Genomic DNA, 23,420 nt, shown 5'->3' with positions numbered 1-23,420 from the left:
AACCTGCACATCCTGCAGCTGCCAGGGACTCCCGGGGAGGGCATAACCTGCACATCCTGCAGCTGCCAGGGACTCCCGGGGAGGGCATAACCTGCACATCCTGCAGTTGCCGGATGCTTCTGGGCATAAGATCCTGCCAAACTGGGTCAGACCAAAGGACCATCAAGTCCAGTATCCTCTTTCTAATGGTGGCCAATCCAGGCTATAAGCACCTGGCAGAATCCCAAAAGGTAAATAGATTTCATGATGCTTATCCCAGGGATAAGCAATGAATTTCTCTAGGTCCAACTTAATAATGGTTTATGAAGTTTTCTTCTGAGAACTTGTCTAAACCTTTTTTAAACCAAGCTACACTAACATCTTTCAGCACATCCTCTACCAGCAAATTCCAGAGCTAAATTATGCAAAGTGAAAAATATTTTCTCCTATTTGACTTAAATATATCACGTAATAACTTATTTCATTTATATATTTCACAATTTTTCTATACTGCAAATACAGCAAGCTGACTAGGACAGTCAATGAGTGTCCCCTCGACTTTGTACCTTTTGAAAAAATAAACAACTGATTAACTTTTACTGGTTCCATTCCACTCATTATTTTATAGATGTCTGTCATATCCCCCCTCAGCCGTCTCTTCTCCAAGCTGTCCCATCCCCTTTATCATTCTGGTCGCACTTCTCTGTACTTTTTCTAATTCTGCTATATCTTTCTTGAGATGCGGTGACCAGAACTGCACACAATGCTCAAGATGAGGTCTCACCATGGAGTGATACAGAGGCATTAGGATATTCTCTGTTTTAGTCTCCATTCCTTTCCTAATAATCCCCAGCACTCTATTTGCTTTCTTGGCTGCTGCTGCACACAATGCTCATTGTATGGTTTCTCTATGGAGTGATACAGGGGCATTATGATATTCTCTGTTTTATTCTCCATTCCTTTCCTAATAATCCCTAGCTATTTGCTTTCTTGGCTGCTGCCGCACACAATGCTCATTGTATGGTTTCTCTATGGAGTGATACAGAGACATTATGATATTCTCTGTTTTATTCTCCATTCCTTTCCTAATAATCCCCAGCGCTCTATTTGCTTTCTTGGCTGCTGCTGCACACAGTGCTCATTGTATGGTTTCTCTATGGAGCGATACAGAGGCATTATGATATTCTCTGTTTTATTCTCCATTCCTTTCCAAATAATCCCCAGCGCTCTATTTGCTTTCTTGGCTGCTGCTGCACACAATGCTCATTGTATGGTTTCTCTATGGAGTGATACAGACATTATGATATTCTCTGTTTTATTCTCCATTCCTTTCCTAATAATCCCCAGCGCTCTATTTGCTTTCTTGGTTGCTGCTGCACACAATGCTCATTGTATGGTTTCTCTATGGAGTGATACAGAGGCATTAATGCTCATTGTATGGTTTCTCTATGGAGTGATACAGAGACATTATGATATTCTCTGTTTTATTTTATTTATTTATTTATTTATTTCAGATTTTTATATACCGGCATTCGAGACAGCAGTCACATCATGCTGGTTCACATAAAACAGGGGTGCATAGTAAACATAACTATAACAAGGTGTTGAAAAGGCAGTTACATAAAACAGGGTGATACGAACTTGGCTGAGAAGGAAGAGAAAGGACAGGTTATTAATTCACAAATATCAAACAATAGAAGATATGGTTTTATTCGCCATTCCTTTCCTAATAATCCCCAGCACTCTCTTTGCTTTCTTGGCTGCTGCTGCACACAATGCTCATTGTACGGTTTCTCTATGGAGTGATACAGGGGCATTATGATATTCTCTGTTTTATTCTCCATTCCTTTCCTAATAATCCCCAGCACTCTATTTGCTTTCTTGGCTGCTGCTGCACACAATGCTCATTGTATGGTTTCTCTATGGAGTGATACAGAGACATTATGATATTCTCTGTTTTATTCTCCATTCCTTTCCTAATAATCCCCAGCACTCTATTTGCTTTCTTGGTTGCTGCTGCACACTGAGCAGAAGATTTCAATTTATTTTCAACAATGACACTTAGATCATTTTCCTAAGTGGTGACTCCTATAGTGGAAGCTATAATTTGGGTCACTCTTTCCCAAGTGCATCACTTTGCACATGTCCACATTAAATGTCATCTGTCATTTGGATGCCCAATCTTCCAGTCTCCTAAGTTTCTCTTGCAATTTCTCACAATCCTCATGATTTAAAAACTTTGAATAATTTTCTGTCATCATCAAATTTGATCACTTCACTTGTTGTTCCCCTCCCTAGGTCATTTATAATTATGTTAAAAAGTAGCAGTCCCAGTACAGATCTTTGGGGCACTTTACTAGTCACCCTTCTCTATTAAGAAAATTGACTATTTAGCCCTACTCTTTGTTTTCTACCTTTAAACCACTCCTCAGTCCACAACTGAACATTGCCTCCTATCCCATGACTTTTTAATTTCTTCAAAGGTCTCATATGAGGGACTTTGTCTAACATTTTCAGAAAATACAGATACACTAAATCAACTGGCTCACCTTTATCCCCAGGTTTATTCATGCTTTGAAAAATGTAGTAGATTGGTGAGGCAAGATTTCCCTTGGCTAAATCCAGGTTAGCTTTGTCCCATTAAACTATGACTATCTATATGTTCACTAATTTTGTCATTTGTAATAGCTTCAGTCATGTTTTTCTAGCACTGTAGTTCCTGGATCACTCCTGGAACCCTTTTTAAATATTTGCATCATATTGGCCACTGACCAATCTTCAGGTACTGATTTTAATGATAGTTTACAGATTACCAACAGTAGGTCTACAATTTCATTTTTTAGTTCTTTCAGCACGCTGGAAAGTATACCATCTGATCCAGGTGATTTGCTACTCTTTAGTTTGTCAGTTTACATAAGAATATGCCATACTGGGTCAGACCAAAGGTTCATCAAACCCAGCATCCTGTTTCCAACAGTGGCCAATCCAGGTCACAAGTACTTAGCAGGATCCCAAGGGATAGATACATTTCCTGTTGCTTAACCCTAATATATCTTCCATGCTGTTTATCCCTAATCATCTTCCAGCTTCACTGAGGTTTATTTCAGTTTCTGTGAATCATCACCTTTAAATATCACTTCTGGCATGGGTGTCTGCCTTACATCTTCCTCAGTAAAGACCAAAACAAAGAATTCACTTAATCTTTCTGCTGAAGCCTTGTTCTATCTAATCATCCAATGGTCCAGCTGACTCCCTCACAGGCTTTTTACTTTGAATGTAACTGAAAAGGTTTTTATTGTGAATTTTTGCTTCCATGGCAAGCTTCTTTTCAAATTCTGCCTTCCTTATCAGTGCTTTACATCTAACTTGCCAGTGCTTAAGCTCTTTCCTTTTTCCTTTTCTTGGAAGATGTTCTTTTGGCTAGAATAGCCCCTCTCACCTCACCTACTAACCATGCATTCCTTGCCTCTCTCACCTCACCCTGTAACTTTCATTCCAGCTGTCAGGGTACTTCAGGTCCCACGGCCGGGGTACTACTGTGCACGGAGCAGCTCTTCTGAATGTACAGGCGGGGATAACATGCAGAGCAAGAAGAGGGTGTCTCATACTTTTAATGCAGGAAAGGTTGTCCACTTCAAAGACGCAGGGCGGGTTGTCTAAGGGAGGGACACCCTTCACCCACTGAATGGGTTTCCCACTCCAGTTAATCTGCTTTGTAACTCCATTGTAGTGTCCCACGACCTGCAGTTAGAAGGAAGACAAGGAAATAATCTACCTTATATGTCACTGAATCACATTTCACCCTACGCTCTTCCTCATGATCTCTGTTCATCTGGCAGGTCGCTCTTATCTGTGCCCTCCTTCTCCACTGCCAATTCCTGACTCCATGCTTTCCACCTTACTGTACCATATGCCTGGAATAGACTTCCTGATTCGGTGCATCATGCTCCCTCTCTTACCTTGGCCCTATTCAAATCCAGTCTAAAACTCACCCTATTTCAGGCAACTTCTAAGTCTTAACCACTTCCCTATAATAAATACATTTCCTGTAGACTCTTGTTTGTCATATATATTTGTCTTGACTAAATTGTAAGCTCCATGGAGCAGGGACTGTCTTGTATATGTGTCTGTGCAGCACTGCGAGTGTCTGTAGCAGTTAAAAAATGATAAGTAGTAGCAGGGTATATCTCAGAAGTGAAGCAGGATGCTAAGTGAAAATTTCTGAATGTGCATTCACAACAGTTGAAACTAGATGAGGGGCTGGAGGATAGGAGCTGATTAAATCAAGAGGGGGGGGGGGTCACCTCCAACCGACAAATAAGATTAGGGAAAGAAAACATAAGGATAAACACCTGAAAAAATAACTGTAGGCTGGGGGAGGAGCAAGATAGCGGACATTCTCCAAAACTTGCCTGCACTTTGCGTCTGATTTTTTTGCTATATTACTCCTCGCTTACCATAACGGTGAACAGAAAGGGTAAGACACGTTCCTTTCCATCAGACTCATTAATAGCCTCTACCCAAGGGCATATTGAGTGGTTTGTTCATCGTGGAAGAGATCAGCCTTTAGTCTCCATGGTAGAGCTGCCTGGAGAGGATGTTGGGGAAGGTTTGCTGCTCCTCTCCTTGGCCCAAGACGTCTCTTTGAGTCCCGAGGTTTGGAAGACGCTGGGAAGAGACCTAGCCCTTCGAAGCAAGCCCTGTCTCTGGATGATGACATTGTTGTGATAGGGAAGGTGGCTGAGAGCTGTTCTTGTGTGTGCAGCTCTTCTTGGTAGCCTGGAGTCACTGGAACTGGCGGGACGCTTTAGAAGTTTGCAAGGCGCAACAGGAGCTTTGGCAGAATGAGAAGGAGGAGACCCGGGTATTGTTTGTTATGCCTAAACCTCAAGTTTTTACATTAGAATGTATTTGGATAGCAATTGAAAGTCTAGGAAATTCCCTCTCATTGCAAAGTTCTCATATTTCTGAAGGTTTTAGAGAGTTTAATAGAAGGCGTTTGGTACAAGAGAAGGGGATGGAGGACTTAAAAAAGAACTTGCAAGGAAGGTTGATCAGATTCAAATGATGGAAGGTTCTTTAACTAAAGATAATTTATACGTTCATTGAAAGCTTAGAGAATGTCTCCAGATGGAAGAAGTTGCATATAATTAACTTTTCCAAGTCAGCTTTGATTCCAGTGGAGCTGTTTAAAGAAATATCTTATTGAGATAGTCATTTGCAAGAAGCTTCTTTGCCTCCTGTTTCCAGAGTCTTGCATTTGTCATTCCCAAAGAGGAAACCTAGTACAGAAGAGCAGCAAGATATGTCCTCTGTTCCTTTGAATGCCTTATAGAGAGGCAAAACACCTACCTTGATAGTAAATCTGGTTTTGGAAACTGATAGAGATTGGCTTATGAAACTATTCTTCGGATCTCGTGATGTGCTTTTCTACAGCAAGAGAAAGAAAAAGAAGTAGGAAGCTGTGGTAGGTCCCTCATTTTGGTGCTTTATCTTCAACAAGGAATGCTATGGGTCTGGATTCAGGTCTGGACAGGGAGGAATATTTCTCTTCCGGGACCCCTAGTGCTGTCGATGACCACGTCACACTCTAGATCAAATAGTTTCAGGAGGTGCCAAATAGTGAAGAATAAGAGTAGGAAAGCCAAAATCAATACAACAGGGAGAAGCCAGGAATCACAGAAGGATCCATCCATCCCCTAGTAAGTCTATATAGGGAACACTCAAAGAAAACACTGGAGTCTTTAGTTGGTGTTCAGATAAAAAAAAAAGTTCTTTACTGTAACTTAAAGAAGAGGATCCAGGTAAAAATGACCAAAAGAAGAATCAGCATACACTCAGTGATCAATAAAAAGCAAATGGTTTCTCTGTCCATCTTTCTTCTGATCACTTCTCTTCCTGCTCTTACACCTTCATCCTGATTGAAAATATCCTCACCAGTAAGAGAGGGTTAACAAATGTAATTCCAGTTCTGGCATAAATTGGGCTGGAAAAAGCATTCCCAAGCAAAAGTACTAAACTGGGTTAAAAAAAACGTCAAACTCTTTAACTGTAATCCAAACTCATAAATAAGCTATTGGTTCAATAGGCTGCAACCTTCTCTTCATCCAACCAATTAGCTGGTCCAATTGGCTAAAAGATTTTGGTCCCAGTCCTTTGGGATACCGGGGGGATAACCTTCCCTCAAGCATGGCCAATCAACATTAAAATAAAAATCTCAAAAATCTCTTCCTCAAAACCACTTTGCCAGATGCTTGAATTGCCTTCAGCGAGATCCGGGCGGAATCCCAAGCTCTCCAACCAACTATTGTGGAAATCTCTAGCTCTCCAAGCCACTCTCTGTTGAAACCCAATGAAGGTTTCAGCAACTCACTCTTCTTCTATCTCCTTTCCACTCTCCAACCCATTGAAACACTGGGCATGCTCCAAAGGTCTTTATACCCCAAAAAGACTATCCCCCAAAAAGGTGAGGTATAGTAATGGGAAGAATCAAAAACTGTCAAAACTCCTCCTACTGCACATAGATAGCAAAAATCATGCAGGGATAATGTTAGTGATGAGCATAGCCCCGTCACAAAGCAATTTCTGCTCTTAAGGTGTAGGGATCTCCAGATTTGGGCATTATTTTTCTTGACATATCTGCGAGTTTGATTAAATATCATATTATTTATTATGTATTCTTTGAACTTAACCAACTTTCTTTTTTTTTTTCTTAGTTACAAACCAATTATTTTTCTTATGAAATTGATAATGAGGTAATATCTTCCTTTATGATAATTGGCTATTGTTTGGAGTAATGTCCTCTGACTTCCTAGAGCATGGTGGACCTTTGTGCTTTGGTGTCTCATTCTTTATGACGTGATTGTTGTGATTTGTATTATGTTGTATCATTTTTGTGAGCACTTTTTTTTTTAAACAAGATGGTATTTCTTAGAATTTGTTTGTTTATAAGCAGAAAAACAAGTAAATAAACCCCCAAAACTAACTGTAAGCAATATGGAGGACAAAGGAGCATGATGATATACCAGAGAAAGACAAGACAAGGAGTATAAATCCTCCAGATTTACAAGCCACAAGGGCAGAGGCAGACCTAGCAACTGTTTCTGTCAATGAATCCCAGGACCAGGACACCTCCCTTTTGGGCAATTATCTTTTCTGGAAAGACAGGGTAGGTAGGAAAGGGTGAGGTGCAGCACTTTATGTGACAATTAATAAGCAGCAGAAATGCTGAGACCATGGGGAAAAGAGGAGCCACTGTGGGTCAACTTGCAACGAAGAGATGGCACTTTCTTCTACACTGGAATGACCTACAGAACAATTTGACAGAGATCTAAGCAATGACCTGCAGAAGACTGCAGTGAAGGGGCAGATGTTAGGGAAGATTTTTAACTTCCCTAATTGGTGCATCCCATTGTACAATCAGTTAGAAGTAGAGAGACCTTGGACATCCTTCCAGGGGCTCTCCTCAAGAGATATGGACCTGGTTCTTACCAACAGACAGGTGGTCACCTGAGCTCCAGTGATCATCAGACAGTGTAGGTTAAGGTAGAGCACAGGCAAAGAGGGGGCACTCAAAATTCAGGGTCCCGGACTCAAGGGCAGCACATTCAAAAGGATATAAACTGGGTGGAATCGGTCCAACAGGTGGTCTTTGTACTAAAGCATATGGGAATAGATGTAAAGATCTAAACATGGACACCCTAGAGGAAAGGCGAGGTAGGGGAGATATGATAGAGACATTCAAATATCTCAATGGTTTCCATGCACAGGAAGTGAGCCTCTTTCAATGGAAAGGAAGCTCTAGAACAGGAGATTATGGGATGAGGGTAAAGGGGGTAAACTTAGGAGATATTTATTAGAGAGAGTAGTGGATGTATGAAACTGCCTCCCAGTGAAGATGGTGGAGACGATGACAGTAAATGAATTAAAAAAAGTTTGGGATAAACACAGGGGATGTCTGAGGGAGTGATGGAAATAGAAAGGCTAGATAAATTGAATGGATGGGCCCATTAGATGGACCATATGGTCTTTATCTGTCATCATGTTTCTTTGTTTCTATGTAACTTTGTTAAAATGGAGGAGCATCTTAACAAGTTGCTGCAGGGTGGTCAAACCTTTGCAAAGTTGAAGAACAGAGGGCAAAACTAAAAGGAACCACCAGGCTTCTCAGTTTATTTATGATTCTCCTACATAGGACAGCATTAAAAGCTTTGCTGAAATCCCACTAAACCACATCCAGTGCACACCCCAGTCCAGCTCTTTGGGTCACTCAATCAAAGATTTGTTTGACATAACATTCCTCGGATAAAACTATTCTGTATCAATTCAAGACACTTCACTATCCTGTCCTTTACCAGTGACACATAAGAACATAAGAAATTGCCATGCTGGGTCAGACCAAGGGTCCATCAAGCCCAGCATCCTGTTTCCAACAGAGGCCAAAACCAGGCCACAAGAACCTGGCAATTACCCAGACACTAAGAAGATCCCATGCTACTGATGCAATTAATAGCAGTGGCTATTCCCTAAGTAAACTTGATTAATAGCCATTAATGGACTTCTCCTCCAAGAACTTATCCAAACCTTTTTTGAACCCAGCTACACTAACTGCACTAACCACCTCCTCTGGCAACAAATTCCAGAGCTTTATTGTGCGTTGAGTGAAAAAGAATTTTCTCCGATTAGTCTTAAATGTGTTACTTGCTAACTTCATGGAGTGCCCCCTAGTCCTATTATTATTCTATTATTCATTTCTCCACCACCAAGATCAATCCCTATCACCAAATCTGCCCATCTCTGGTCTCCTAAGAACGACTGAATTGATCTATCCGTGAAGCCGCCAGCATCTCTCTGAGCTCCCTTAATATTCTAGGGTATATCCCATCTGACCCCACTGCTTTGTACTCTTTCAGGTTTGCTGGTTGCATTCAGACTTTCTCCTTTGTCAATGCAGGGGTACCTAACCCTCTACCGCATGCACTCTTGCCAACTGTCTATGATCTTTTTCCATTCCCCTCTTTGAAAACCACTGAATAAAAAGTATTTTTAGTATTTCTGCTTTTGTGCTGTGAAGTTGTCACCCTCTACACATTTCTCCTTTTCTATTCTCAGTTTTACAGTTCCACGTCTGCACTGCCTCTGTTCTCTGACATATCTGAGGAAAACAAGTCTTCTCACCTTATTGCATGAGTTCTCCTGACCTCCATTTGCATCTTTGTTATCCTGACTGCTTTTCCTGCTTTTCACCCTTCCCAGTATTTCTGCTTGCACTCCTCATTCTGAGATACCCTCTACTTATATGAAAGTGAATTCCTTAGCCTTACTTTTTGATGGACAATGGCATTCCCTGCAGCCTGCTTTGTTTAGACAGAATATTAATGTTCACTCCACTCTCATCTGTGCTGTTGACAGATTTGATGGAGGGTCCCGTGATAATGGATGGCCGTATCTGCATGCCTGGTTATTCCCTGCTCTCTTGACTGGCTCAGTGGTCCCTGCTGACCACCAGGAGAAAGCCTCTTTTTATGATTGGGTACTAACCGCATACTCTCCTGTATTCTGGTCACTCATGGCCCACAGATTGAAGTCCGTATCCCGGTCATTGCTCTTGTCCATGCTCACTAGTCCTGTGATGCCTGAATGAAAGAGAGGAGACAAGGGTAAGGGGCTCCAGCTTACCGGTTATGTTTGTCAGACACCGCGGTGCAGTCCCCTCCACTCAGGGTCCTGCTACAAACTTCCCGCAGTGCAACATATTTTTCTACTGTTACTGCATGCTGAGCGTATCAGACAAAAATGTTTAATTTCCAGGATCAGACGGCTATGGTTTACACCAGCACGGCAGGTTCTTCTCCTTAAGCTTGGCAGAGCACATGGTTCATTTCTCCAGACATTACCAAGCAGGAGATTGGGCTCCAAATCTCAAATCCATTCTGATCTCAAGATATTTTTCTCCTGCTTCTTCAATAAAAACGTACCCCAGCCTGTTATGAAACCAGATCCCTCTGGGACCAATACAGCCATGAGCAAAGTGATAAGGAGAAAGCAGAGAGGGTAATGGAGGGACGACCAAACAATCGCGCAGGTTGGGGGCAGAGCTGCTGCTGTGGAGCTACAACGTGCCAGAAACCAATGGGGTTGATGCCGGCAGGTTGGTAGTGGCTAGCTACTATTCAGCAGTGCCACAGGGACTCCTGCAGCTGGATGTTTGGGCAACAGCCTCATGAATCTTGGTAGCTTTCTACAAAGGATGGTGTTGAGACATTGGATTGCTTATGACATCTCGTACACTCATCTACCCAGAATGACAGAGGACCCAAAAGGAAGACGACAGGCACTGATAGGAGCAATCTCCTGGAGGGGGAGGAGAGGGCACGTTAAGCATCCACAGCTGGGATACAACCTGGTGATGTGGACTAGAATAACTGGGCAGACTAGATTGACCTGTAGATCTTTGTTGACCATCATCTGCTCAGGTCCTTTGCCCCAATGAAAGAAGGAAAGATTAGAACTAGAAAAGTATCCAGTTAGGACCATGGAAATAGCTGAAGGGAAGAGTTCCCATGCACAGAAACCAAGGCAAACTGGAAATATTTATACTGGAAAGGAGGAGATGGTGAATGTATATACACTGACACTATCCAGAGGAGAAGAGGACAAACGTAAATGCTTCTCTTCCCTCATTCACATCACAGCCTTGACTTCCACAAAACCACCACACCTTACATCATAGCTGAATCCATTCCTCACCATCCCCCTCCCCACGCACATCCCTGCAAAGCTTTTCCCATAACACCTCCCCCACCTTACATCACAGTCAGAGCTCTCCAATTTCTCCCCCCTCTGCTCCCCCACTCACCAACATCTGAGCTACCCCCTCCCTCAACACACATCACAGGTTAGGCTCTTCTACAATTCCCCGCCCGTTTCCCTCCCCCTGCCCCACACGCTTATCACAGCCTGGGATCCAGCAGCCCCCTCCCCTTACAAAATTCCCATCACAGCCTGGGTTCTCTTGCCCCGCTCACATGCTGCCACTCATATCACAGCCTGGGATCCAGCAGCCCCCTCCCCTTACAAAATTCCCATCACAGCCTGGGTTCTCTTGCCCCGCTCACATGCTGCCACTCATATCACAGCCTGGGATCCGGCAGCCCCCTCCCCTTACAAAATTCCCATCACAGCCTGGGTTCTCTTGCCCCGCTCACATGCTGCCACTCATATCACAGCCTGGGATCCGGCAGCCCCCTCCCCTTACAAAATTCCCATCACAGCCTGGGTTCTCTTGCCCCGCTCACATGCTGCCACTCATATCACAGCCTGGGATCCAGCAGCCCCCTCCCCTTACAAAATTCCCATCACAGCCTGGGTTCTCTTGCCCCGCTCACATGCTTCCACTCATATCACAGCCTGGGATCCGGCAGCCCCCTCCCCTTACAAAATTCCCATCACAGCCTGGGTTCTCTTGTCCCGCTCACATGCTGCCACTCATATCACAGCCTGGGATCCGGCAGCCCCCTCCCCTTACAAAATTCCCATCACAGCCTGGGTTCTCTTGCCCCGCTCACATGCTGCCACTCATATCACAGCCTGGGATCCAGCAGCCCCCTCCCCTTACAAAATTCCCATCACAGCCTGGGTTCTCTTGCCCCGCTCACATGCTTCCACTCATATCACAGCCTGGGATCCGGCAGCCCCCTCCCCTTACAAAATTCCCATCACAGCCTGGGTTCTCTTGCCCCGCTCACATGCTTCCACTCATATCACAGCCTGGGTTCTCTTGCCCCGCTCACATGCTTCCACTCATATCACAGCCTGGGATCCGGCAGCCCCCTCCCCTTACAAAATTCCCATCACAGCCTGGGTTCTCTTGCCCCGCTCACATGCTTCCACTCATATCACAGCCTGGGATCCAGCAGCCCCCTCCCCTTACAAAATTCCCATCACAGCCTGGGTTCTCTTGCCCCGCTCACATGCTTCCACTCATATCACAGCCTGGGATCCAGCAGCCCCCTCCCCTTACAAAATTCCCATCACAGCCTGGGTTCTCTTGCCCCGCTCACATGCTTCCACTCACATCACAGCCTGGGTTCTCTTGCCCCGCTCACATGCTTCCACTCACATCACAGCCTGGGTTCTCTTGCCCCGCTCACATGCTTCCACTCACATCACAGCCTGGGTTCTCTTGCCCCGCTCACATGCTTCCACTCACATCACAGCCTGGTTTCTCTTGCCCCGCTCACATGCTTCCACTCACATCACAGCCTGGTTTCTCTTGCCCCGCTCACATGCTTCCACTCACATCACAGCCTGGGTTCTCTTGCCCCGCTCACATGCTTCCACTCATATCACAGCCTGGGTTCTCTTGCCCCGCTCACATGCTTCCACTCACATCACAGCCTGGGTTCTCTTGCCCCGCTCACATGCTTCCACTCACATCACAGCCTGGGTTCTCTTGCCCCGCTCACATGCTTCCACTCACATCACAGCCTGGGTTCTCTTGCCCCGCTCCCATGCTTCCACTCCTCACATCACAGCCTGGGTTCTCTTGCCCCGCTCACATGCTTCCACTCACATCACAGCCTGGTTTCTCTTGCCCCGCTCACATGCTTCCACTCACATCACAGCCTGGTTTCTCTTGCCCCGCTCACATGCTTCCACTCACATCACAGCCTGGGTTCTCTTGCCCCGCTCACATGCTTCCACTCATATCACAGCCTGGGTTCTCTTGCCCCGCTCACATGCTTCCACTCATATCACAGCCTGGGTTCTCTTGCCCCGCTCACATGCTTCCACTCACATCACAGCCTGGGTTCTCTTGCCCCGCTCACATGCTTCCACTCACATTACAGCCTGGGTTCTCTTGCCCCGCTCACATGCTGCCACTCACATCACAGCCTGGGTTCTCTTGCCCCGCTCACATGCTTCCACTCACATCACAGCCTGGGTTCTCTTGCCCCGCTCACATGCTGCCACTCACATTACAGCCTGGGTTCTCTTGCCCCGCTCACATGCTTCCACTCACATCACAGCCTGGGATCTCCTCCCTCCCACCAGCAGTAGCTCAATGGACAGAGGAGCAGGTTGTAAACCAGGGAAGCCAGGGTTCAAATCCCACTGCTGCTCCTTGTGACCTTGGGTAAATCATTTCACCTGCCCTTGCCTCAGGTACAATCTGATAGGCATAGAGTCACTAAGGTATGATTTTTTTTTTTTCACAGGGGAGTTGTTGTGATTGGCCACATGGCCCAGGTCATGTGACTAGGGCAGGGTCAGGTCACCGGGTGGGAGCTAGGGGGTCCCCTGCTCCTCACTGCAGGATTCTCTGCAGGTTTTTTGGATGTTGAGGTGCGAGAGTAGAGTCTGGGGTTGGGGTATTCACCGACTACCAATGCTTTCTTTCATAAGTAAAAGATCCCTGGTCTCCTCTTACTGAGGGAGTGAACCACTAAGCTGGGGAGGATCTGTGCATCAATAAGGGGGAGAGGTTTGGGTTTTGCACCTCCATGTGGGAGCATGCAGAGGGTGCGTCCTAGCTGTTTATCATCCCGCAGCACCTGCCATCCTCGCGGGTTTTAGTTGGAGTAGGAGCTCTCTACCTCTTGTCTTCTAATTTTTCCTTCTAACTTATGGAACGGAGCAAGGAAGTTCCCATTTAGGGGTCGGCCTCTCGTTGACTCCTCTACCTGCCTTTAAAGCAGTTTTTGCTAGGATTCCCTGTGGGAGCCCACCCCCTTGCTGCAGTGGATTGGGACATCCCTGTATTCTCCTAATGAGTGAGCGCAGGCAGGGAGAGGGACCTGCTGCAGAGGAGGAATAGTTTTGCATTAATAACTGTTGTGAGCTCTCTCTTATGTTGAAGGCACAGAAGTTTTATTCCACCCTTCCTGCCCCTTATTTTTTTCCCTTTTTGGGTTTCAAGTAATCTTTTGTCCACTTGGTGCTGGTGGCTCCGCTGCGTGACCTGTTCAATAGATCCCTGGAAACGGGAGTGGTGCCGAGTGATTGGAGAAGAGCAGTGGTGATCCCGCTTCACAAGAGTGGGAGCAGAGAGGAGGCTGGAAACTACAGGCCGGTTAGCCTCACCTCGGTGGTGGGAAAAGTAATGGAGACTCTGCTGAAGGAAAGGAGAGTGAACTATCTACAGTCAGGAGGATTGCTGGACCTGAGGCAGCATGGATTCACCAGGGGAAGATCCTGTCAGATGAATCTGATTGATGTTTTTTGATTGGGGACTAAAGAATTGGATTGAGGAAGAGCACTCGATGTGATCTACTTGGATTTCAGCAAAGCGTTTGATACAATCCTGCTTAGGAGGCCTGTGAATAAAATGAGAAGCTTGGGAGTGAGCGCCAAAGTGGTGGCCTGCATTACAAACTGGTTGACTGATAGGAGACAGAGGGTAGTGGTAAATAAAATCTACTTAGAAGAGATAGCCCTGTTAAGTGGAAGGCCACAAGGATCGGTGTTGGCACTGGTTCTGTTCAATATATTTGTGAACAACATTGCAGAAGGGATAGAAGGTAAAGTTGGTCCATTTCCAGATGATACTAAGATCTGCAACAGAGTGGACACATCTAAATGAGTAGAGAGATTGAAAAGTGATTTAACAAAGCTTGAAGAGTTGATGAAGATTTAGCATCTGGGATTCAATGCCAAGAAGTGCAGAGTCATGCATCTGGGGTGCAGTAATCCAAAAGAGCTGTATGTGATGGGCAATGAAAGACTGATGAGTGTGGACCAAGAGGGATCTTGGGGTGACAGTGTCTGGTGATCTGAAGGTGGTAAAGCAATGTGACAAGATGATAACTAAAGCCAGAAGAATGCTGGGCTGCATAGAGAGAGGAATAACCAGTAAGAAAAAGGAAGTGATAATCCCCTTGTACGGGTCCTTGGTGAGGTCTCTTCTAGAGTACTAGTTCAGTTCTGGAGCCCGTATCTCAAAAGGGACAGAGACAGGATGGAGGTGATCCAGAGAAGGGCGACCAAAATGGTGTGAGGTCGGTATTGGAAGAGTTATGAGGAGAGGCTGAAGGGCCTACATATGTACACCCTGGAAGAGAGGAGGTGCAGGGTACAGACCTTCAGAAAGCTGAAAGGTTTTAATGATGCACATTCGACAAACCTTCTCTTTAGGAAAGAAATCAGTAGAACTAGGGGTCAAGAAATGAAACGCCAGGGGGGATGACTCAGAACCAGTGTCAGGAAATATTTCTTCACGGAGAGGGTGGTGAATGACTGGAACGCCTTTCTGGAGGAGGTGGAGAAGATGAAAACAGTCAAATAATTCAAAGAGGCATGGGACAAACACTGTGGATCTCTAAAGGTTAGAGGATGGGAATGAAGAAAAGACTGCTTGGGGGTAACTTGCTGGTGTGGTGGTTACTGCCCTTAGCAGAAGGCGTGGAGATTACTTACCCTTAATCAATAAGCTTTGAAGTTAAGCTTTGAAGTTAGCTCCATGAAGTTAGCATGGGGCACATTTAAAACTAATCGGAGAAAGTTCTTTTTTACTCAACGCACAATTAAACTCTGGAATTTGTTGCCAGAGGATGTGGTTAGTGCAGTTAGTATAGCTGGGTTTAAAAAAGGATTGGATAAGTTCTTGGAGGAGAAGTCCATTACCTGCTATTAAGTTCACTAGAGAATAGCCACTGCCATTAGCAATGGTTACATGGAATAGACTTAGTTTTTGGGTACTTGCCAGGTTCTTATGGCCTGGATTGGCCACTGTTGGAAGCAGGATGCTGGGCTTGATGGACCCTTGGTCTGACCCAGTATGGCATGTTCTTATGTTCTTATGTAGCTTTGATGCAGCTGCAACATTGCTCCCCACTTCGGCAAGGGGAATTGGATTCAGACAGCTACCAACGAGGGGCCCCGACATTTACAGTCTGGGCTACTGATAAGCATGGGGGTAATCTGCACTGGGAGGCCGAGACGAACCTTAACCAAGCAAGAAGCCTTCATGCTATTGATGTAACTGCAACATTGCTCATTGCTTCGATGGTGGGAGGAAGGGAGACGGATTCAGACAACCACCAACAGGGGTCCTGACTATTACGCACTGGGGTCCTGATCTGCAGACCCAAGGGGAAAATGCACAGGCCCTCTTCTATGGCCATAAGCAAAGCCCGTCAAGCAGAGCTGTCTGAATTTTCAAGAAGGCTCCTCACCCAGTACAAATGTTGCTAGCAGAAATGTTTTATGGGTTATCATAAGGCTTGGGGATACCAGCACGGAACGGCAGTTACTATTTGAAGAGAAACTTGGGGTAACCCACGTCGAGTGGCAGTTTCTCCCATAAGAAACAAGCTGGGCAGACTGGATGTTTTTAAAATTTTAAATCTAACTCGAGAGCCTCAGGACCCCCCTTAGGGTCCCGGGTTGCTAATTTATTGTGGCCGAGCCATTTCTCCGCCAGCCGTGATACATTATCTACATAGAACTGCCTGGTTATGAGCCACTTTTGCATGGATTTACATAAGGCACGAATGCAAGTCGCATGCCGAGCAGTTTATTGAGGTAGGGGAGGGATTCTTGGCAGGGCCGTGCAAAATCTCGCCTACACCAGGCGATATACCCTGTTTAACGCGCGTTACAGCCCTGCGGCGGCTCGATGCACCTCCCAGTTAGATTGTGAGTCCCCTGGGACTGGGAAGTCCCTGCAGTACCTGAATGTAATCCACTTTGAAGTGCCTGGAAAGCAGAATATAAATAAATCAAATAAATCCCTGCCCGGGATATCCCACCCTTCCCTCCCGTTCATCTTTGAGCACCTACTCTCCCCACACCCCCCCCCTCAACACAGCTTGGGCTCTCTTCTCCCTCACTCTCTCCCCCTTCTCCATTATTACATTACAGGGAAAGGGGAGGCATCTGCTTCGGTGCCTGCGGGATTGTCCATTCCACAGGGGGAGGTTACTGTATCCTGACTCCTGACCCCTGCCCCTCCGTAAGGCTCTCGTGAACACTCTGCACACGAAAAGCTGGAGGGGGAGAGAATATAAAGGGCTGGGAGGGCAGAGTGAGAAAGGAAATATCTGAGAATGAGATAAGGCAGGAGAGCTGGCTCCACGGCTATAATACAGCCTTACTAGCATTTAGTGCTCCTAAAATATGAATGAGCAGTGAGATGGGGAATGCATTATCCATTAGGACAGCTGGGCAATCCCCAGGCAGCCAGATGCAGAGCCAGTGACATCACTGCGAAAGATTCCTGCCGGCCCAGCGGGACCAAGAGCTGGCACATCCTGCAACAGTCAGCAAGAACACACAAAGGAACAGACAAAGGAACACACGGACACACACATCACCTCCACAGACTCAGCATGCATTAATATGTTAATAGCACTGATGCATCCTCATTAATACAACACACACACTGACACCTCATTCATTAATATAACACACACACACACACATTACCTCCACAGACTCACCATTCATTAATATGTTAATAGCACTGATGCACCATTCATTAATACAACACACACACTGACACCTCATTCATTAATATTACACACACAGACACATTACCTCCACAGACTCACCATTCATTAATATGTTAATAGCACTGATGCACCATTCATTAATACAACACACACACTGACACCTCATTCATTAATATTACACACACACACATGACCTCCACAGACTCAGCATTCATTAATATGTTAATAGCACTGATGCACCATTCATTAATACAACACACACACTGACACCTCATTCATTAATATAACACACACAGACACACACATTAATACTACTGACACCTCATTCATTAATATAACACACACACACACACACACATTACCTCCACAGACTCACCATTCATTAATATGTTAATAGCACCGATGCACCATTCATTAATACAACACGCACACTGACACCTCATTCATTAATATAACACACACACACATTACCTCCACAGACTCACCATTCATTAATATGTTAATAGCACTGATGCATCCTCATTAATACAACACACACACTGACACCTCATTCATTAATATTACACACACACACACATTACCTCCACAGACTCACCATTCATTAATATGTTAATAGCACTGATGCATCCTCATTAATACAACACACACACTGACACCTCATTCATTAATATAACACACACACACACACACACACACTTTACCTCCACAGACTCACCATTCATTAATATGTTAATAGCACTGATGCATCCTCATTAATACAGCACACACACTGACACCTCATTCATTAATATTACACACACACATTACCTCCAGAGACTCACCATTCATTAATATGTTAATAGCACTGATGCATTCTCATTAATACAACACACACACTGACACCTCATTCATTAATATTACACACACACACACACATTACCTCCACAGACTCACCATTCATTAATATGTTAATAGCACTGATGCATCCTCATTAATACAACACGCACACTGACACCTCATTCATTAATATTACACACACACACACACACACACTTTACCTCCACAGACTCACCATTCATTAATATGTTAATAGCACTGATGCATCCTCATTAATACAACACACACACTGACACCTCATTCATTAATATAACACACACACACACACACACACTTTACCTCCACAGACTCACCATTCATTAATATGTTAATAGCACTGATGCATCCTAATTAATACAGCACACACACTGACACCTCATTCATTAATATTACACACACACACACACATTACCTCCACAGACTCACCATTCATTAATATGTTAATAGCACTAATGCATCCTCATTAATACAACACGCACACTGACACCTCATTCATAAATATAACACACACACATTACCTCCACAGACTCACCATTCATTAATATGTTAATAGCACTGATGCATCCTCATTAATACAACACACACACTGACACCTCATTCATTAATATTACACACACACACATTACCTCCAGAGACTCACCATTCATCAATATGTTAATAGCACTGATGCACCATTCATTAATACAGCACACAGAGACACACACATTAATACCACTGACACCTCATTCATTAATATAACACACACACACACATTACATCCACAGACTCCCCATTCATCAATATGTTAATAGCACTGATGCACCATTCATTAATACAACACACACACACCATTCATTAATACAACAACAGAGACACATACATTAATACCACTGACACCTCATTCATTAATATAACACACACACATGACCTCCACAGACTCACCATTCATTAATACAACACACACACTGACACCTCATTCATTAATATAACACACACACACAATACCTCCACAGACTCACCATTCATTAATATGTTAATAGCACTGATGCACCATTCATTAATACAACACACACACTGACACCTCATTCATTAATATAACACACACACACATTACCTCCACAGACTCAGCATTCATTAATATGTTAATAGCACTGATGCATCCTCATTAATACAACACACACACTGACACCTCATTCATTAATATAACACACACACACACACACATTACCTCCACAGACTCACCATTCATTAATATGTTAATAGCACTGATGCACCATTCATTAATACAACACACACACTGATACCTCATTCATTAATATTACACACACACACATTACCTCCACAGACTCACCATTCATTAATATGTTAATAGCACTGATGCATCCTTATTAATACAACACACACACTGACACCTCATTCATAAATATAACACACACACACACATTACCTCCAAAGACTCACCATTCATTAATATGTTAATAGCACTGATGCATCCTCATTAATACAACACACACACTAACACCTCATTCATTAATATAACACACACACACATTACCTCCAAAGACTCACCATGCATTAATATGTTAATAGCACTGATGCACCATTCATTAATACAACACACACACTGACACGTCATTCATTAATATAACACACACACACATTACCTCCACAGACTCAGCATTCATTAATATGTTAATAGCACTGATGCATCCTCATTAATACAACACACACACTGACACCTCATTCATTAATATAACACACACACACACACACACATTACCTCCACAGACTCACCATTCATTAATATGTTAATAGCACTGATGCACCATTCATTAATACAACACACACACTGATACCTCATTCATTAATATTACACACACACACATTACCTCCACAGACTCACCATTCATTAATATGTTAATAGCACTGATGCATCCTTATTAATACAACACACACACTGACACCTCATTCATAAATATAACACACACACACACATTACCTCCAAAGACTCACCATTCATTAATATGTTAATAGCACTGATGCATCCTCATTAATACAGCACACACACTGACACCTCATTTATTAATATAACACACACACACATTACTTCCAGAGACTCACCATTCATTAATATGTTAATAGCACTGATGCATCCTCATTAATACAACACACACACTGACACCTCATTCATTAATATTACACACACACATTACCTCCACAGACTCACCATTCATTAATATGTTAATAGCACTGATGCATCCTCATTAATACAACACACACACTGACACCTCATTCATTAATATTACACACACACACATTACCTCCACAGACTCACCATTCATTAATATGTTAATAGCACTAATGCATCCTCATTAATACAACACGCACACTGACACCTCATTCATAAATATAACACACACACACACACATTACCTCCACAGACTCACCATTCATTAATATGTTAATAGCACTAATGCATCCTCATTAATACAACACGCACACTGACACCTCATTCATAAATATAACACACACACACACACATTACCTCCACAGACTCACCATTCATTAATATGTTAATAGCACTAATGCATCCTCATTAATACAACACGCACACTGACACCTCATTCATAATATAACACACACACACACACATTACCTCCACAGACTCACCATTCATTAATATGTTAATAGCACTGATGCATCCTCATTAATACAACACACACACTGACACCTCATTCATTAATATTACACACACACACATTACCTCCAGAGACTCACCATTCATCAATATGTTAATAGCACTGATGCACCATTCATTAATACAACACACACACACCATTCATTAATACAACAACAGAGACACATACATTAATACCACTGACACCTCATTCATTAATATAACACACACACATGACCTCCACAGACTCACCATTCATTAATACAACACACACACTGACACCTCATTCATTAATATAACACACACACACACACACATTACCTCCACAGACTCACCATTCATTAATATGTTAATAGCACTGATGCACCATTCATTAATACAACACACACACTGACACCTCATTCATTAATATTACACACACACACATTACCTCCACAGACTCACCATTCATTAATATGTTAATAGCACTGATGCATCCTCATTAATACAACACACACACTGACACCTCATTCATTAATATTACACACACACACATTACCTCCACAGACTCAGCATACATTAATATGTTAATAGCACTGATGCATCCTCATTAATACAGCACACACACTGAAACCTCATTCATTAATATTACACATACACACACACAGACACATTACCTCCACAGACTCACCATTCATTAATATGTCAATAGCACTGAAGCACCATTCATTAATACAACACACACACTGACACCTCATTCATAAATATAACACACACACACACACATTACCTCCACAGACTCACCATTCATCAATATGTTAATAGCACTGATGCACCATTCATTAATACAACACACAGACTGACACCTCATTCATTAATATTACACATACACACACACAGACACATTACCTCCACAGACTCTCCATTCGTTAATATGTTAATAGCACTGATGCATCCTCATTAATACAGCACACACACTGGCACCTCATTCATTAATATAACACACACACACACATTACCTCCACAGACTCTCCATTCGTTAATATGTTAATAGCACTGATGCATCCTCATTAATACAACACACACACTGACACCTCATTCATTAATATAACACACACACACACATTAATATAACACCTGGACACACACACACACATTACTTCCACAGACTCACCATTCATTAATATGTTATTAGCACTGATGCATCCTCATTAATACAGCACATACACTGACATCTCATTCATTAATATAACACACACACACACATTACTTCCACAGACTGTCCATTCATTAATATGTTAATAGCACTGATGCATCCTCATTAATACAACGCACACACTGACACCTCATTCATTAATATAACACACACACACACACACATTACCTCCACAGACTCACCATTCATTAATATGTTAATAGCACTGATGCACCATTCATTAATACAACACACACACTGACACCTCATTCATTAATATTACACACACACACATTACCTCCACAGACTCAGCCTTCATTAATATGTTAATAGCACTGATGCATCCTCATTAATACAACACACACACTGACACCTCATTCATAAATATAACACACACACACACATTACCTCCAAAGACTCACCATTCATTAATATGTTAATAGCACTGATGCACCATTCATTAATACAACACACACACTGACACCTCATTCATTAATATTACACATACACACACACAGACACATTACCTCCACAGACTCTCCATTCATTAATATGTTAATAGCACTGATGCATCCTCATTAATACAACACACACACTGACACCTCATTCATTAATATAACACACACACACACACATTACTTCCACAGACTCACCATTCATTAATATGTTAATAGCACTGATGCATCCTCATTAATACAGCACACACACTGGCACCTCATTCATTAATATAACACACACACACACATTACCTCCACAGACTCAGCATTCATTAATATGTTAATAGCACTGATGCACCATTCATTAATACAACACACACAATGACACCTCATTCATTAATATAACACACACACATTACCTCCACAGACTCAGCATTCATTAATATGTTAATAGCACTGATGCATCCTAATTAATACAGCACACACACTGACACCTCATTCATTAATATAACACCTGGACACACACACACACATTACTTCCACAGACTCACCATTCATTAATATGTTATTAGCACTGATGCATCCTCATTAATACAGCACATACACTGACATCTCATTCATTAATATAACACACACACACACATTACTTCCACACACTGTCCATTCATTAATATGTTAATAGCACTGATGCATCCTCATTAATACAACGCACACACTGACACCTCATTCATTAATATAACACACACACACACACACATTACCTCCACAGACTCACCATTCATTAATATGTTAATAGCACTGATGCACCATTCATTAATACAACACACACACTGACACCTCATTCATTAATATTACACACACACACA

The 23,420-nt window shown here is 43.2% G+C and overlaps 1 protein-coding gene across 1 annotated transcript in view; it reads right to left on the bottom strand.

Moving 5' to 3' along the window:
* NPR2 (natriuretic peptide receptor 2) overlaps nucleotides 1-23,420 on the bottom strand; it is a 393,621-nt gene that overhangs the window by 145,547 nt on the left and 224,654 nt on the right. Inside the window, exons 5-6 of the mRNA XM_029583214.1 lie at nucleotides 9,520-9,614; nucleotides 3,588-3,720 (exon numbers count right to left, since the gene is read on the bottom strand). Of these exons, the coding sequence (XP_029439074.1) occupies nucleotides 3,588-3,720; nucleotides 9,520-9,614 (228 nt within the window). The remainder of the gene's footprint in view (nucleotides 1-3,587; nucleotides 3,721-9,519; nucleotides 9,615-23,420) is intronic.

The sequence above is a fragment of the Rhinatrema bivittatum genome, chromosome 1 (assembly GCF_901001135.1).
Source record: "Rhinatrema bivittatum chromosome 1, aRhiBiv1.1, whole genome shotgun sequence".
NCBI classification, from domain to species: domain Eukaryota; kingdom Metazoa; phylum Chordata; class Amphibia; order Gymnophiona; family Rhinatrematidae; genus Rhinatrema; species Rhinatrema bivittatum.
Note: the sequence above shows the minus strand (reverse complement) of the source record. Positions and strands in the feature narration are given on the sequence as shown.